This window comes from Melozone crissalis, unplaced genomic scaffold, assembly GCF_028551555.1.
Source record: "Melozone crissalis strain CALT ecotype California unplaced genomic scaffold, PUWL_Pcris_2 ptg000057l_1, whole genome shotgun sequence".
Lineage (NCBI taxonomy): Eukaryota > Metazoa > Chordata > Aves > Passeriformes > Passerellidae > Melozone > Melozone crissalis.
This window is the reverse complement of record NW_026535835.1, coordinates 10,520,668-10,538,507: the sequence shown is the minus strand read 5'-3', so window position 1 is coordinate 10,538,507 and position 17,840 is coordinate 10,520,668. Positions and strand designations below refer to the sequence as shown.

The 17,840-nt window shown below is 46.9% G+C and overlaps 1 protein-coding gene across 2 annotated transcripts; it reads right to left on the bottom strand.

Moving 5' to 3' along the window:
• Positions 1-329: 329 nt before the first annotated feature.
• On the bottom strand, positions 330-17,351 carry GGNBP2 (gametogenetin binding protein 2). 2 transcript variants are annotated; one of them, XM_054287334.1, is made up of 14 exons: positions 17,288-17,351; positions 16,487-16,614; positions 12,675-12,755; positions 10,743-10,996; positions 10,039-10,137; positions 7,443-7,556; positions 5,710-5,919; positions 4,600-4,774; positions 3,506-3,700; positions 2,874-3,024; positions 2,507-2,632; positions 2,274-2,425; positions 1,642-1,890; positions 330-980 (listed from the first exon to the last, which is right to left on the bottom strand). In XM_054287334.1, the coding sequence occupies exons 2-14, from the start codon at positions 16,577-16,579 to the stop codon at positions 777-779; spliced, it is 2,103 nt and encodes a 700-aa protein (XP_054143309.1). In that variant the 5' UTR covers positions 16,580-16,614; positions 17,288-17,351; the 3' UTR covers positions 330-776. The 2 variants fall into 2 exon arrangements, with proteins under 2 accessions (XP_054143309.1, XP_054143310.1); XM_054287335.1 differs by having other exon boundaries at positions 5,716-5,919.
• Positions 17,352-17,840: the final 489 nt, after the last annotated feature.

Genomic DNA, 17,840 nt, shown 5'->3' with positions numbered 1-17,840 from the left:
CCCAAAGCATGGTGCCCTTGGGCACAGCCCTCAGGGCAGGATTTCCAGCTCCTGGCCATCCCTTATCCCAGCTCCTGGAAGCAGAACAGGCACCTGATGCTGAGCAGTGCCAGGCTGGGACCGTGCCATGGACAGAGCTGGGCCCTCACAGTCCCTGCTGTGCTGGCAGCAACTCCACATCCCCAAACCATCCGTGGAGGAGCACAGCCTGGTTTTCAAGGCTCTGTCCTTTCCCAGCCCAGCTTTCCCCACCTTACCCCCACCTCCACGCACCTGGAACCGCAGGAATTGAGCACTCAGAGTACAAACATAGACACTCACTTTTACTATGCATATTAATAAATATTCTTTATTTAAATTTTTGCACATTGCGCTTTAACATATTACATCCAAAACATTTTGCAAATGGATGTCTACTTTGTAAAATCTTATATTCAGCTCCTTGTCATTCTGTACAGAATTATAGGTACAACATTACTTTGCCACTAGTTTGCTTTTTGTAAGTCTCACAGGAAGAGAAACATTGAATGAAAAGAGATGGCTTAAATTAGAAGAGAGGCTTGCACAGCTACTCAACTAAAGATACAAGCCTGGAGAAAGAACAAAATTAAGGAAATCACCTCCACCAGCCTCCCCCTGGAAAAAAAAAAAACAAGAAAAAAAAATAATCACATTAATTTAAGATAAAATTTTGCCGTAAGTCACTAAATTAAGTTTGGAAGGAGAAGGCGCAGTAGTCATCTCGAGTTTCAGTGACAGACAGAGTTGGATTGGGTTCAGTTGGCTCCAGCTGTGGCCAGCCAGCTGTTGCAGACGGGCCCCTTGTGGTCGTTGAGGCGACAGTACTTGTTGAACTTCTCCTTCAGGTGCTGCCGGTACTGCTCCCGGTTGCTGTAGAAAGACTTGTTGTTTGCCATGAATGATTGGATTTCATCCTGGGAGATGAATAGTTCCTCGTCAGAAGTGCACTCTGACTCATCCTGCAATGAGAGGGGGGATTTCAGAGCTCCAGCACTGCCCTCCTGTGCAGCACATCTGACCCCAGCCCAAAGCCCAGCTGGCTGATCCAGACACCGCACTCACACAGGGCTCTGCTGCTCTGGGGTGAGAAATAGCCAATTCAGTCATTAAACAAATCCAAATCTGCTTCAGTCTTAGCACATTCCCATGGGAAGAGGATTGATTTTATTAGTGGGTTTTGAGGAAAAGGCAGGGAAAGAAAAAGGGAAAAAATAGGAGAAAGAAAATTGAGGGGAGGAAAGGTGAAAAAAGAAAGAAAAGAAAAAAGCAGGGAAAGAGCAAAGGATCTAAGTAAGTGGAAGGAGAGGAGAGAGATGAAAGCTGCCCAAGGAGCCTGCAGTGGGAAGCCACATTTGAGGCCTGAAGGCAGCAATAATGCCCACTTGATGTTACGGAATAATGCAGCCCTTGACAATGAGCACTTGCAACACAAGTTCTGTCACCGCATTCCAGCGACCATTTCTCCTCCTCTGCAAAGCATTCAATTATAAACTTCTCAGGGAACGTGCACAAGGAACCGAACTCAACACTGGGACAGCTCCTCACTGGGAGTTGAGTTCTCAGCCCCAAAGATTAAAGCAGGATGCTAAAACTCAAAACTCAAATGCAGCGGTTACTTACAAGGAGTTCCACTAAGCTTTTGGCACCTTTTCCAGTATCAGGGACAAGTGACATTTCTGTAGGTTCTGCAAACTGTGACACATTTTTCATATGCTCAAACCAAGGCAACTGCTGGCCGCTTTTGTCTGCGCTACAGCAGCTCTCAGCGTGTGTGTCTTTGGTCTTGTCGCGGTGAAACTCTGTGTGCGTGAGATTTCCTGAGCTCTCTCTGCTACCTGCATCTGCCAGACAGCTCCCAAGCTTCTGAATCTGGAATGGAAAAGAGCCTGCAATCAACTGCCAGCAGTGCTTCGTGTGGAATATTCGAGTTTGAGACGGAAGCAGAGGGAAAAGGGAAGGTTCAAAGGTGAGCAAGGGTAGGTATTTACACTTAAACACGTGCCTGGGGAGCTGGGGGTGGCACATTCACTGAGAGTGAGTAAAAGTGCACGTGCTTAGGAACACAGAAGAAACTCCACCACAACCTAACCTACAGGAAGGACCTCAGTTCCAAAACTTGGGATGACAAGGGAACAGGAGATCCCTGCTGTCCCATTTTCAGCATAGTCTCAAATGGTAATTTAAAATCCTGCTGTAACTACTTTCAAATGTAAGCACTTAAGAGAAGCATCTGGCAGAGCCATGTTCCTTACGTGGTCATTCTCACACTTCAAAGCTTTACTTTTCTTTTTCTTCTTTTTGTTTTTGCCTTTTGTGTTGCTCTCCTCTGCATTAGCCCAGCACTCCACACAGCTGTCTCCATCCTCCTCCTTGTCGTCGCAGCGATGGACGCAGGCATCGTCCCCTGCAAAACACAGCCAAGTTCCCTTTGAGATGCTGCAGCTCTGGGGGCATCAAAGCATCATTATCTTCTTCCCAAACCTACCATTTTCATCATGGTTGCAGATGCCCTCAGTGCAGGCCACGTCCGAGCCCTCCCGGGACCCCGTTTCGCTGCCCTCCATGCTCGAGGAATAGCCACAGTCGCTGCCAGTACAGTGTGGAGATAAACCTGAGACAGAGGCCAAAATTACTGCCATCTGTAGGAACTGCTGCACATTCTTTAGTTATGCCTCTAACAAGAGAGAATCCAGAGAACCCCAGACAGGTTTGGGTAGGGAGGGTCCCTAAAAATCATCTCGTTCCACCTCCCTGCCACGGGCAGAGACTCCTTTATAAAAACAGGTGACCACTGTTCACCCCATAAATGGGAAATGCTTTTTAAAAGTGAAAAATACTGACATTAAACATACCTTTCTTGATTTTAGGTGAGCCTAATAGGGTACCACTACTAGGACAAGTGCAAGAAGTGCTTTCATTAGTAACAATTACTTCTACACAGTTGTTGGCTTCTTCGGTGCTACCACAGGCTTTGCAGCTGCTTTCCGTGAAGTTTGAGTTCTCCTTCAAACAGAAACAAAAAACATTGCAGGCACTGGAAGCAGCTCAGCCAGCACTTTGTAAAGGATACTCTTTCCATGAGAAACACCAGCTGACACTGACTGATAACAGCATTGCTTAGAATTCTTCACGAGTACAACACAACTAAACAAAACCCCAACCAATTTACCTCGACCCAGTCACAGCCCATTAAGACCAGCCAAGAGATCCTGAATAAAAATGCACTTAAAGGTTCCCCCTCCTCTCCAAAATCCAATGGCAATTGCCTACAAGCAGCATTTGAATCCCCAGGTCCTGGCACAACCTGAACCTCAGATTTATGATTTAAAAAAACCCAGAAGCTGACTTTACAAAGACCCTGCTCATCTGAAAGAGCATTAAATTCCACCAAGGACCAAAATACAAGAAAATCCCTCACAAATTCTACCATGGAACAGTGAGCTGATGGATGAAGCCCCAAAAAGCCCCAGCTAGCCATGTTTACCTTTGCCTGATTGATTTCCTTCTCTTCTGCTGCCTGCAGAGGAGCAGGGATCTCACACACACATTTATTTTTCCTTCTGTTCTTCCGCTTTTGGCGCTTCTTCTCTTGTTTAAGCTCTCTCACTCTCTCTTCTTCTGAAAACTCTTCACAGAGCTGCTCCAATCGACTAATGCCCTGCACTTTTTCCACAGCCATCTGTTTACAAGAGGTTAGATCCAGTTACAGAAGTCATCACTGTTCAAGCTTTTTCATTTATAAAACAAGAGAAGGAAAACAGCCAGGAATGAAATCCCAGTAGCACCACTATTGACTACAGGAGAAAAATGCCCACCAAGATGCAGCCACTTGGTTTAGATGGCTGAAAACTCTTGGGTGGGGGAGCTCTAGCTTGCACCTATGGTCCAGATTCACATTTTTCAGTGAAGAGTTGCAGATTTTAATGCATTGTTAGATCTGTGATCTCTGAGCCTGTGAGAGTAAACAAGAACTAACCAGCTCAAGGTTACACTATGATCTTTCCCAAAATTATTTTTCTCCTCCTTCTCTAGTGTTTTAGAGATTTTAGAGAGAACAGTTATTATCAATGGAAGATGAACATAACAAAAAAAGATATCCATGTCATATAAACTGGTGATTAATATTGGTATATGTTAAAGGAGTTCTGTATGAAGCTCAGGATCCCACAGGATCAGAGTGCATTCAGAACAAGCTGAACACAAGAGTTTGCAATCACTTTTGTAATTCAAAACCACATCCTCCATTTTTACTCATAAACCAACCAAAAACTGTTGCAGCCTGAGCTGCTTTAAATGCAATCAGGTAGAAAAACAGAATTAATAACACAGAAGGTTCAGTGTAGTGGAATGGGCAGCTTGAAAGTAAAAGCAAGCCTCAATCTTTTCTATTCCTGTTTATTCCACATGGAAACACAGTCCAGTAGTGCTGTGCATGGATGCCACACAACTCAACAAGGGATTGACTGCAACACCCTTGACACTCCTTCCAGCCCAGTGCTGAAAAGCAGAAAATGAACTAGAAAATGACAACAGGCCCAGCAGCTCAGACACAGGTTGGACAAATCTGGATGTTTTTACCTCAAAGCTCTTGCGTAAAGCATCCACCCCCAGGTAAAAGAGCATCTGCCACGTCTGCTCCTCAGCGCGCAGCTTCTGCCAGATGCGGTGCAGCCTCTCGTAGAGGTGGATGCCCAGGCAGGTGAGAACCTCCTCCTGGGCTATGTCTATTGTCTTGGCGTGCCTCTCTCTCCGTCTGGGGGAAAGGGGAACCAAAGCTCTGTTAGAGCAGCTAGGAGCCAACCAAGGGATCAAAGCAGGGCTCATGTGTTCTCTGAGGCACAGCTGCAGCTGTGTTTGCAGGAGCAGCCTGGCAGGGCTCTGCTGTGCTGCATGCAGATGCAAAATAGAAAGGAACGGGTCAAAGCCACCAAAGTGAAGTAGCACTGTGCCTTCTCACTATGCCACCTCTGGCTTCAGGTGCCATAACCTGCTCTTCCCTTTTGTTTAAATGCCAGAGATGCATTCTTTTGTGTCCTAAAATTTGCTGGAGTTCACAGCAATTATTTCACCATCAGTTAGCTCAAGCTGAACAAACACAAAGGGCATTTTGTACATTACTTACCGTGCAGAGTAAAAACATTTCAGTATTAATCTGTTCATTATTCATCTATTATCTATCAATCTGGCCAATCTGTAAAGGTAAAACTACTATGAAAGGATTTACCCTCCTCATTAAACAGTTATGACTGAGCTTTAAAGGTACTGAGGTTGGAACTAGATGATCTTTAATGTCACTTCCAACTCATTCTATCATTCTCCAATACTGAGCTCAGAACTTTTCACTGGATGGTTTTAAGACGCTTTAAAAAAGGCTCAAAACTACACAAATGGCAACAAAACTAACTCAAATACTTGGCATTTGACAAAACTCAACGAAGGCTCTCTTTCTATTTCGCATATTTGAACACCTCAGTGGACAAGCAGGCAGCTCAGGGAGTGAACAAGGTCACTCCTTCCTTCCAAAGCACAGCCGGCACCTTCCAAGCGCTCTCTCCTACACCAGTACAGATATCCACAACCACGAGTTCATCACACAGCAAAGAGGCAAAAAGCCACTTTGGGCAAAGACATTGGAGAGTCAAATAAAGAAGCAAAGCGCTAGATAGCCCACTCTAGCCAATTACATACTCATACCCTCCTGCGAACTCGGGCTCGGCCCGGCCCAAGAGGTGCGCGATGAAGTCGGTCTCGCAGCACACGTGGATGTGGCGCTCGTGGGGGCAGCAGCGCAGCCCCTCGTACAGGGCAGCACAGTAACCCTTCTCCTTGCTGCAGTCCAGCTCCCCAATCAGGATGTTGTAGGCACGCAGCACTTTGTTCTTGCAGTCGGTGCAAAATCTGGGGGGAAAGAACAGGATCAGGCTCGGTGCGCCCAAACGCGCTGGGTGAGCGGTGATGCGTCTGAGCTGGGGTGTGGGAGGGCTGTGCTGCTTCAAAAATGTAATTATAATAGTATTCTTATTATAGTAATTAGTATAGTATCTTCTGGCTATGATCCACCTAAATTAACCATGAATTATCCCATTACTAACCTGGATATCACACTTCTGTCCTCCGACCCATGGAGCAGAGCCCACCCAGTGAGTCCTTGATTTGAAGAAATTCCCATATGGAATTCAACTCAAAGATCAGAAATCTCAGCAGTGAGCAAGTACTGCAAACCAGGGCAAAATCCCTCTCTCAAGTAACACATACCACATCACCTTCTAGCAGTTCTTTCAAGTGCACTCAAGTGAGTGATAACAAACAAGGCAAAGTATCCTCTGGTGCTTACAGTACAAGAATGATCCTTGTTTCCACTACAAACATATTTTGAATTATTAGATTGCTGTGCTGATGGCCAAACGAGGGTTATTTATAACACAACATACTCATTTTAAACATGTGACAGCTCATGTGTGACAGGAGTATACTTATAATTAAAATACAGGCAAATTAAGCTCATTCTGTGTCATAAGAGGAGTAACCTTCAAGAGGCTACCAGATCTCTTGCTGGATGACTCTAAAAATGCAAGTCAGACAAGCTGCTCACATTTCAGCTCAAAGCTGCCTCCCCATGCCAGCTCTGGATGGTGTTTTTCCCTTTCCTAGTGTCTCCAGCCATTTGACAGCATTAAATCAAACATATTTTGCTGTTGGACCTACGATACCTGTCTGCTTTCTGTGGTGGAAGGAGAGAAAACAGCAGTATTATTGCAGGTTAGCACCAGGAAGGCAGCCAAGGCAGTGTTTAATGTCACAGGAGATTAAAGTTATTTTGTTTCCAAAGTGTTATTTCCACAGCACCGCCACCCCCGCGCCCATCTGTGCCCCCACAGTTGATATCAGAACCTTGAGACTGCTGGAAATTAAAACTTTTCAATCAGCACGGCAGGTCCTGTGCACATGCAACTATAATTTAATGGTTTATTTCTGCCCTGCAAGAGAGATTGAACAGCACCAGGCACAAACAAGTGGTTTAGAACAGTGCTTTACAGGCAACACCAAGCCTAAAATCTGCTTGCACTAGTGCAGCTTACAGAATTCTGAAATGGCACACACTCCCTGAAAGCCTGAAAACAGGCACAGCCCAAGAGCAGTGAAAAGTGAATGAGAACACACAATTTCTAAACATTGAACTGTAAATCATAATTTAATCCTAGTAAAAAAGATTAAGACAAGCAGCTATGATTTCATCAGAGGTCTCCACATCTTCCCTTTCATTAAACAGAAAGAACATTCCACCATCTTTGGATTAAGTCCCCCATCACCACCAAGCTGAAATCTACAGTTTCACAAGAAAAATCCCTCCACATTTTGAGCATTCTGGCCTCACAAAGCCACGTATTCCCCCCAGGAAGGTGCCTGCTCCCCTCACACACCTGTGTTTCCGTAGGTAGGTTTCCAAGGTTTCTAGGAGGCAGCTGGAGTCGATCAGAACCACTTCATCCCTGCACTCCTGGGACATCAGCTCCCACACATCCATCCAGCAACCCCTGCGTGGAAATGACACCAAACTCTTCCTCACCCTGCTGGGAGGCAGCAAGGAAGCCCAGCAGAGCCTCATTCTTTACCTGACTGCTCCCTGGGAAGGTCCATAGCAGAAAATGATGCTACACTTGTTCTCTTTCCTCTTCCTGTCTTCTCTACTTTTCTTAACTGCTCTTAATTTCTTTGAACTGAGTCTGCTACTGCTCCTTTCACTGTCACATAGTATTACCAAACATTTTTCAGACCTATAACATATATATTATCAGCTAGTTATTCCTCCTAAACAAGTCCTATGGAAAATGCTGCTCTGTTCCTTAATTAAATTTGAATTCTTTATAGGTTAAGCCTTAATATCTATGAAAGTTTGGGTCAGAACTGAGATGCAAATTTCGCTGTCCGTGTTTATAACCCAGACTCAGCATGACTTTCTAATGTTACAGCTGCAAACCAGTTGTGATTTTCAGAATATTACTTTAAATATAAATAGATACAAGTTTGAATCAGGTGAAGATGATTTGGTAAAATAATGAAAGAAAAAAGCAAAACAAAAAAACCAAACAACTTTCACCATAAAACATCCTACCTCAAATTTCAAAAATCTGTTAGAATACCAAATAACTTTACAATTCACATTTGGATGTGCTAAAAGCGACAAAAAATGGACTTTAAATAACAAGTTATGGTAACCTACAGGCCTGTGCACACTTGACACTTTATCAGAATGGTCATTTCTGTCTTATGGACACAACAGAGCAGGAAAATGGGAAGCAGCAGCCCTGTTTCCTCATTAGAGGAGCTCTGTGTGCCATTTCCCACTTTGCCAGGTCATAGGGCTTGCATTTAGGAGAGTTTCAAATGCTCCTGAGCCCCAAACGGAGCTGAGGAGCCAAAAGCCAGGCACAGAGTGAGGACATCAAGTAACCCTGGAGTGGCATTAGCTGCTTACATAACTCCTTTAATTAAACACACTGCTCCAGCTCAAAGCCTTTTTGTGTGGAGGAAATGCCCAACAGATGCAACTCATCTCAAGAGTTTCTTGTGAAGATGTGGAGCAGGAGCTCCGTGTTGGTAAATGAAATTTGTTCTGTGACAACTGGGTGCCTCCACAGCCCAGCCACAGCCTGTGCCCACTGCAGGCAGATTTATTTGAATTTATATAAATGCTGATACACTCTGGGTTTCAGCTGAAGAGGGGAGTGCAAGTCCTGCCTCTTCAGCAAACTGCTCTGCTTGTCCACAGGCCATGTTCTCTGATAACCCCCAGGTTTTACCTGCAGAGTGTAAAATATTGCTCCTCCTCATATCCCCTATTAACCTGCCAGCCTCCAAAGGGGGTTTATTCCAGCATGAATTGGGGAAATGAAAGCAGCATTTCCCTCTCTATTCATTCAGCTTCAGAATTGTTCTACCTTGCCCAAGTGCTAACTGCAGGTTCCACAGCATCTGTTCTCACACAGAAAAGATTAAGCTTACTAAATATAAAAAACCCCAAACCCACTTTCATGATGCTATGAATTTGCTTTATTTAAAAAATAAATGTATGTATCTACACCTCTAAACTCTCACGATCTTGTGTAACACAAGCTTTAAACTAATTTTGTGAAAGGCCTGTAACCAAAATATAATAGAAGGTAATGATTAGTTCCCAGTATCCTCCTCAAGCAGCACAAGCAAAAATCAAGTGTCAAATTCCACATGCCTGCTATCCCAGGGGCTTTAACTAAACCCAGGAGACTCCAATCTGCATAGAAAAATACATGTCCTGTAACTGGAAACCATGAACAAGCTTTCACAGGTTGGAGGCTTAAGCAGCAGCAGAACACAGATGAATAAAAATGGTCCAGACACTCCAATTAAGCCCAAGAGACTAATTTATTGGTCATCATATGAAAAAAAAAAAAAAAATAAAAGGAGCCACCCCACAAACAAGAAACCTCCCTAAAATCCACAATAGATTTACAGGGAGTGTTTTCTGCTTAACCAGCTGGAATAAATCATTTCAGCTTCAAGACAGAGGCATATATGCATATTGTTCAGTGGTGTATTCGAAACATGCTGTCACTTTTGAGAAAATACATTTTATGGAGTTCCAGTTTTAACCCTGCATCCAACCACAATAAAGCCCTTGGTTAACAGTTGTGCAAGGCATTTTTAATAATCCTAAGCAAAATGATGTATATTTATTTAGCATGTACCCTTTGACCTAAATGTGAGAAAATCTGCTGAGCAACCATTTTGGTCTAGAGCACAGAAACCAGTTTGTCTTTCTAATAGCATTGTTTATATCACAGTGCAGAAGCCATCCATGCCCAAAACTCCTGGTGCTTCTCTTCCTCTCCCCAGCAACTATTCAGGTCTGCTACAATCCAACTGCTACTCTGGCAAGCAGATCAGAGCATAAAAATTGTTCTCAATGCTTAAAAATAAATTAGTCTCAATACTTTGCTTCCTTAAAATATTTCACTTGTGGATGATAAACAGACTTACCCCAAAGGTTTTGGTTTGTGTGTGTCCAGGGAGTGTAGCTGACACCTTTTGTTCTTCTTACTTTTGGGAATTGCATCAATCATGTCATTCAGTTTGGACCTATGGAAAAAAAAAGTGAGGAACTTGGTATTCTGAAAACCACTGGATCAGGTTACACTACCTCACTCTCCCCATCTCAATCTCAACTCTGCACTAACCTACCCTACTTTTCCTGCTAACTGGAGCAAGAAGAACAAACTGAAGCCAACTGGAAGGCCAAGACACACTGTGCTGAGCACCCCCTGTTTGCTCTGCTGACAGCTCAGGAACTAATGGCACTGGGGCATTTATTGTGCTCACCAAGCCCAGAAGGTTTCACTTTCTCAGTGTTACCTTTCCACCCAAGTGCAGCAAACTTTGGTGGAAAAAATTAACACACTTATTTTTTTACAGGCCAGCTAGTGAGGCACACACTCTTCTTCCAGAGACCACAAAAACCCCCGCAGCATCTGCACCAGATTAAGGACCAAACATTAAACATTGCCATCTTCCAACTGCAATCATGGCACTGCAAGTGGTGCTACCAAAGATTAGGTTTGTTTTTCCCCCAGTTTAGGCAACATGCAGCTGTAATTATGGATGTTGAAGAGGAGAATGTGCTGTGACAACTCAGCTTCACCACGAAGGCGACGCAGAGAGCGGGGATGGCCCGAGCAGACACTGACCCATGCACGTAGAAGAGCGTGTAGAGCTTCTTGGCATCAGTCATGCAGCTGCGGGTGACCGAGAGCACCCCCTTGGGCCCCACGGTGAGGGGCTCCAGGGCAGGGTTCCCTGACTCCACCAGCTGCGAGAAGAGGCGCTCCACGCTGCGCCGGCAGCCCACGCACGGCACCAGCTGCGACAGCGCGCTCAGCACCTCCCGCGACGTCACCATCATGGCAATGTTCAGGTCCTGCTGCTTCAGCATGCTGTGTCTCTGCAAAAAAAAACCACCACCAACATCAAATCATTCCTTATTCTCATTCCCATATGCTTACTCTCTGGTTTTTTTCACCTCTTTGTTGCTTCCTTTCACCGCAAACGCTGCTTCAGAATAACCGTCCCAAGAATGGGATGGTCCCACAATAACCATCCTGTCCCAAGTGGGAAATTCTTTGTCTCCACCTCAGCACAGATGTTGCAGGAAAAGGTCTCACGCACACCAACTCCAAGTTTTCACCTTCTACTCACACTCCTTTTGTCTTTGGCACACAGAAATTCATAAACTCTCATTGGCTTTTATGGAAATCTCATTTACAACCAGCTCATTCTGCTCAGACCATGACAATTTAGCAGTATTTTTCCTGGAAGGCTAAAAGCCATTTCCCATAACAATCCTACTAGCTGGAATTAAAGAAAGCACACATTACTACTCAGGGTGAAGCCTTTGCCTTCAGTAGTGAACACCCAATGTGTGCTATGAATAGAACATTAATGAGAACACCTTCTAATATTGCTGACGTCAATAAACAATTGGAGATGTGTCTCCTGGCCCCTGTGTCAAACACATCCAGGCACACGTCCTCACAAAAAGCACATACCCTTCTAGTCCTCACTGCTGAATTACTGCCTTGGCTTTCAGCAGCACTGGAGTGCCACCAGCAGAGCTGTGCAGAGCAGAGAGTCCCTTCCTCACACCCCAACACACAAACATACACTTGAGTTGTATTTTCACAGGGATTGTCACAGCACCAGAGAATTCTCTGGTTTATTGTCACATCACACCATTTAAACACTCCCCACGCACAAAGGACTTGTCACAACTCCTGGGAAAGGAATAAAAGACCACACAATACAGCAGAACTCCCATCCACTGAAAAGAGCAAGTGCTCTCAGCTCCTTCCATGCAATATGGAGAGCAGAGGTACCATCAGGTAACATTGAAGGTTTGTGCTCCTAGAGAAAGGCCCATTAAATCACTGCCAAGCACTATCACTGTGCAATAACTCTGTTTCCTGTAATTAATTTCAGGAGCCACAGCAAAGCAGGAACGAGCTATTTTCACAACCCAGCTGCACTTGGCATGCAGCACATGTCTGCACTGCTGCTGTCAGCCCTGACAGAGGCAGCCATGCAACTGCAGAGCTGCAACCTCTGCCCATCAAGTGGCACCACCCTGCAGCTGCTACAGGTGCCAAGGTGCTACAGTATTTGCCAGAATTTGGCACATCAGTTTCCAGGATTAAAGTTTCTGGGGTACCACAAAACCAATTCTCACTACTGATCTCTATAAAATCCACAAATTGGCACAAAAATTCTACCCTGGTATGGGCACTAATCATAAGAACCCAACCTCAAGCAATCCACACTTCCACTTGAAAGGGTGGTTCAAAACTGCTCAGAAAAACAAAAATCAGGATGTATTTAGAAGCTGCAGCTCCCACTGTAAGTGCTGAGCTCTCAGACTTGCAGCAATTGCCTCCTGACAAGACAACGTGCAATAAATGCTGAGGAATCCAGAGCACAACTGAGCCCAGTGCACTTTGGTACCAAGGTGTGATTGCTCCCAGGTGCTGACGTGTCTGAGGCATTCCAGGAGTCACAACCTCCTGGAGAAGCAAAATACACAAACCTGAGGAAAGCAAAAATCTCACTTCTCAGGAAACACGATTTACCTGGATGAACTGCTTCAGCTGTGTGCTGTTATTCTGATGTCCATCGAGGTTCAGCACATTATCAGGAAATTCCATCACCATCTATACAAGAGAGGAAAAACATTTTAAAGAGGAACTTTCAGACAAAACAAACAAATGAAAAAAAAAACAAACAGAGGATTAGTTGCTTTACTTTCTTGGGGGAAATAAGACTGAAATTATGTTAAATGCTCATTCTTTTCACATAATTACTGGAGCTTGGGAAAGCTTGAAAAACTATTTCAGATAGTGAATGTCTCAGCAAAGCAATAAATGCTGCATTAATATAATGTTCTAGAGGCAGTTTATAAATGACAACTCTTAAATAGCTGTTAGAAAGCAAAAGTTGCTAAATGGACCATCATTGTTTATATCATCATCTGCATGACTTGAGACCCTGCTTCAGTTTAAAAAAAAAAAAAAAAACAAAAAAAAAACCCCAAAAAAACTTCAACACACTGAGAACCAAATGGACCCAACTGCTTAACTCAATTTATAAAGCTCTGAGGAAACAGCCACAACAGTTTAATGACAGAGTCGACTCCTCCAAAGGCTAATTTCAAACCATATTAACCCAACAAGGTACTCCAAGGCATAGTTTGCTTTGTGTGATTGCAGCTGCAACTCTCAAGAGGCTCAAAGCAAAATGTTAAGCCTACAGAACAATGTGATTACTTGTAAGTAATTAATAACATTTCTTATCAAATTACTGAAAAACAAAGAGGGCAATTTCTTGAGAGGAGGCAGAAATCAGGAAAGTAACTTTCAGTCAAAAATCCAACTGTGCAACCATGGAATAAAATGAAAGCAACTAGAAAAATGTGTGAAGCCTGGCTGAGTTCTCTTCCCTGCCCAAACTGAGAAAAAGGGAATTTGTCAATATGAACACTGAAAGTTCACTTTAAAATCTGAAAGGCAAAACAACAACTTTGGTTAATAACCCCGATGCAAATGAGCACCAAATAAAACTGTCTGATTCAGCCCTTCTCCTCCTTGCACCTCCCTGAGCTGTCTGGGGAAGGCACAATTCCCTGCTGCCTGCCTCCAGAGCACCCCACACTCACTGCTGCAGGCACCGAGCACCTCTCCAAAATAAACAGCATTTCTAGAGAACAAGGCACCGTTCTGCTGCCCCGTGTGCCCCAATGTGAGGCTGGCGCAGCTGCCTCATCTGTGGGCAGAGCAGAGCCAATCCTGACCCCAGCTCCCTCACCCCTGAGCCATCCCCACCAGTTTCTGCTGCAGATTTGCAGGTTTCCCCACACCACTAATGTGGTGTTTCTGTGGGCCAGGAGCTACAAGCAAAAGCAAAAGTTTTATCTGCTAATAACAAAGACAAGAGATAAACCTGCCCATTTCTCCCCCCTCACCTTCATCTCCCACTATCAGACAACACCCTGAGGTATTTTTTACGACAGAGCAAAAGAATCAAAGACAAAATCTCATCAGACACATGAATTAATTTAATTAAGTGGTTAAACATCAACCACCATCACACCCTGAACTGGAAAGGGGAAAAAAAAATCCTGTAATACCACATCAAATGGAATGCCTTCTAGAAACCATAAAAGCCGCTTAAGAAATGAAAAGGGTTCAATAGTGAAACCTCCTTTAATTTCTGGCTGAGCCAGGAGGAACAGGGAAGTGAGGAGGTGAAGAATCCACCCAGGGCAGCAGCATCTCCCTGCACCTGAGCTGCTTCCCGGCTACTACAAAGCAAATTCCAGATGAGGAGCACATGGGCCATTCACTCCTCATTTGCAGTCACTAATCACTGATTCCACACTGAAGGCACAGATTAACTCTTTCGGCCGACTGCTCCCACTATTTTTAAAATTTGAGTTTTCAAAGAGGTAACAGAAGCCAGTCACTATCAATAACCACCATTAGTTTTTAAAGATAGTGCTGCAGATGTAAAATTCTGTTTCAAAGGCAGCTGCATGTCTTGTAATAGCTCTCATTAGGTATTTAAAAAATAAATTATAGATGACAGACAAGGAAGCTCAGAGTTCATTCACTTGCTGCTGCAGAATTTTTTTAATAAAAGCCTCCAGAAACCACCTAGAAATCCAAACACTGTAACAACAGTAAGAGAATGACAAAAAAAAATGGATATAAGGTAAGATTTCTTCATGGTGAGGATGACTTGCACTTGCATAAATGCCTTCTCTCCAGGTGGATATAAAACTGATTTGCAGCTAGAGGACCCTTTCAATCGTGAGGATGGTGTAAAAAGCAGCAGGGCAGCAACAACACAGTGCAATTACACAAAGTTTGGGCCTGGTATTAAATTCTGGCACTAAACCACAAATGGCATTCTAGGTTTGCTGAAGTCATCCACCTGGTAGAGCTGAATTTTCACTCTCAACCTATTACACACAACAAAAATAACAAAAGCATGGCAAGTCTACATGACACAAACGAATGGGTAATGTTTATAAGGAGTCCAGGAAGGATTAAAAAAAATAAATTAAAAAAATAATAAAATAAAAAAAAGGAGAGAAATCCAAGAGCTTAAAACCACATGGAAAATGAATGGGCAAAACAACTTTCAAGGTGTGGCCAAGACACCAAAAAACTCAGACTTTCACTATTGCTGCACAGTCTGGGTTTTCCAGGTCATCAGCCCCACAGGAGAGGCAGATCCTGCTTTGGACAGCTTGAGAGGAAACTCTGAACACAGCTAACCAGAGAGAAGCCAAAACCAGGGATTATATTTGTTAAATTAATAATATGCAACCATTCACATTGATCAAAACTAAAATACAGCAGCAGGACTTCCTTCAAATGCTGCAAAACCAGACGGGGCCTGTCTGAGGACATTCAACACTTTTGTTCTGGAAGGTGGATGAATGGTTTGGGTTGGAAGGGACCTTGAAGATCATCCAGTTCCACAGTCCTGCCATGTGCAAGGACACCTTTCTTGGCTGATAAAACTCAGGGATTCTTCCATCCTAAACATTAGATTAGGAATTTAAATCACTTAAAGTAACAACAGTTACTCTTCCACTATCATGAGAAATCAAATTCTAATCATTAAGATACCAAATTTACTAAGTGCAATATTATTTTCAACACATTTTCCTGGTTTAAGAATTAAAACAAAGAGCAACTGGCTAGTTAGAGATTTTTTTTTTCCATTTGCTCCGTGTTCTCCTACGATGCAATTTTTGTGTTCTCCTAAAATGCAATTTCTGAACCTTCCTCTAAACTCACGAGGAGAAGGACCAGAGAACCTCCGAGCTGCGTTTAGCTGATTTTTTCCACTGAATCTTCTGGAAACGGCCAAACCACGTTTTCCAGCTCCCAGCACCACCCTGAAACGGGAACTCTCAGATTTGTTACATTTCTGCAGGCTCGATAAGCCCGACTTCACGCCGAAGCTCTGGAAAACGCCTTTAGCCTTTTTCTTGCCTGTGTGAGAGCAGAACAATCGGGCGGTTTTAAGCCGGGTTTAACGTTAACATGGCTCCCTTCCTTCCCAGCAGAAAAATGGCTTTGCTCCACCCTTGAGCACCGAGCCACGCTCGTGGCTCCGGCACAACTTGTGCACAGGCCCCGGCACGGCGGTAACTCCCTCATTATGCGGCTCGCCCGCTCTCAGAGCCGGCCATCAGATAAAAAAAGTTGCCACATTGAGCCCTGCTAACCCCAAGTGTTGCAAAGTCCCAAAGATTAACGCCGCGGGAGCCCGAGGAGGAGCCAGCGAGGCCCGGCGAGGAGGAAAGGCCCGGCCCGGGGAATTGCAACACGCGGGAGGCGCGGGCGCAGCGGGACGGGCGGCGGGGACTCACCGTGAGGGTGTCATCGATGTAGAGGGGGATCTGCCTCTTCTCGAAGGGGAACTCCTCCTCGCCGTCCCGGCACACCGCCACCAGCCGCGCCATCGCTGCTGCTGCTGCCGCTTCCTCCCCGCTCCAGCCTGCGGGCGGCCCCGGCCGGAGGTAAACACCCGCCGCGCTTCCCCGCCACACTTTCACCAGCAGCCGGCGCCCAGCCTGCGCTCCCCATCGCCTGATTCACCACGCCGAGCCCGGCCCACCCACCCCGCCGGGAGGGGACCCGCGCGGGCCGGCAACGGGCCGGGAATGCGGCAGCACACGGGCACGGCGCGGGGGGAGCGCGGGCAGAGCCCCGGGGAGAGGGGGAGGTGGAGATCACAACGGGGAGACGGAGCCCCGGGCGGGGATGGAGATGGAGCCCGCGGGAGAAAATGGAGCCGCCACGGGGAGATGGAGCCGCCACCCCCCGCCCGCCACCGGCCCAGCGCGGCCGCCGGGACCCGCCCAGCCCGGCGCGGCTCTGCGGCTCCTCCGCCGCCCCCGGCCCGCGCGGGGGGAGCCCAGCCCAGCCCGGCGCTGCCCCGGGCGCCCCGCGGAGCGGCCCCAGCGCCCGCCCCGCCGCCTCCCCGCGGGCTGCAGCCCGGCTGCCCCGGCAGACCCACCCCTTCCTCCCGTTGCTGCGCGGCCTCGCCCGGCTCCCCACGCGGGGCTGCGCTGGCGGGGAGCCGCCCGGCGCGGCGGGGAGAGCCCCATGGTGCCGCCCGTACCCTCGCCCCCCCCCGGGAGCGATGCCCGCGGCCGGCGGGCCCTTACCGGCTGCTGGCGGCGCTGGGCGGCCCGGGCGCTGTGACAGGCGGGCGGCACCGCGGGTCCCGGAGCCGCCTCCTCCCTGCCCGCCCCGGGGCCGCCCCGCCCCGCTCTCGCGAGAGCCGCGGGCACCGCCCGGGCCCGCCCCGGGCACCGGCCTGGCCTCGAGGCCGTGGGGCGCTGCGGCCGCTCCGGGCGGCCCTGAGGGACGCGGGGCTCTGCCCGGGGGCGTCGGGAACGGCTCCCGGCGGTGCCAGGAACGGCCCCCGGGCCGGCGGTTGGGCCGGGAGCGGGTGCCGGCCCCGGGGCGTTGGGGGTTACAACGAGCGGGGCCGGGCCGGGCGTTACCGCGAGTGCGAACGGCCCCGCCGGCAGCGCGGGCTGATAAAACCGCGCCGAGATCAACGCTCTGAGGCACGGCCAGGGGCGGGTTTTGGGGTGTCCTGTGCAGGGATTAGCGCTGGACTCGCTGTCCTTGGGGCTCGCTGAATTCCCCGCCTCAGACGCTGCCCCGGCATCAAACGCGGCTGGTGCCGAGCCTGGCCGGGCAGGATCGAAC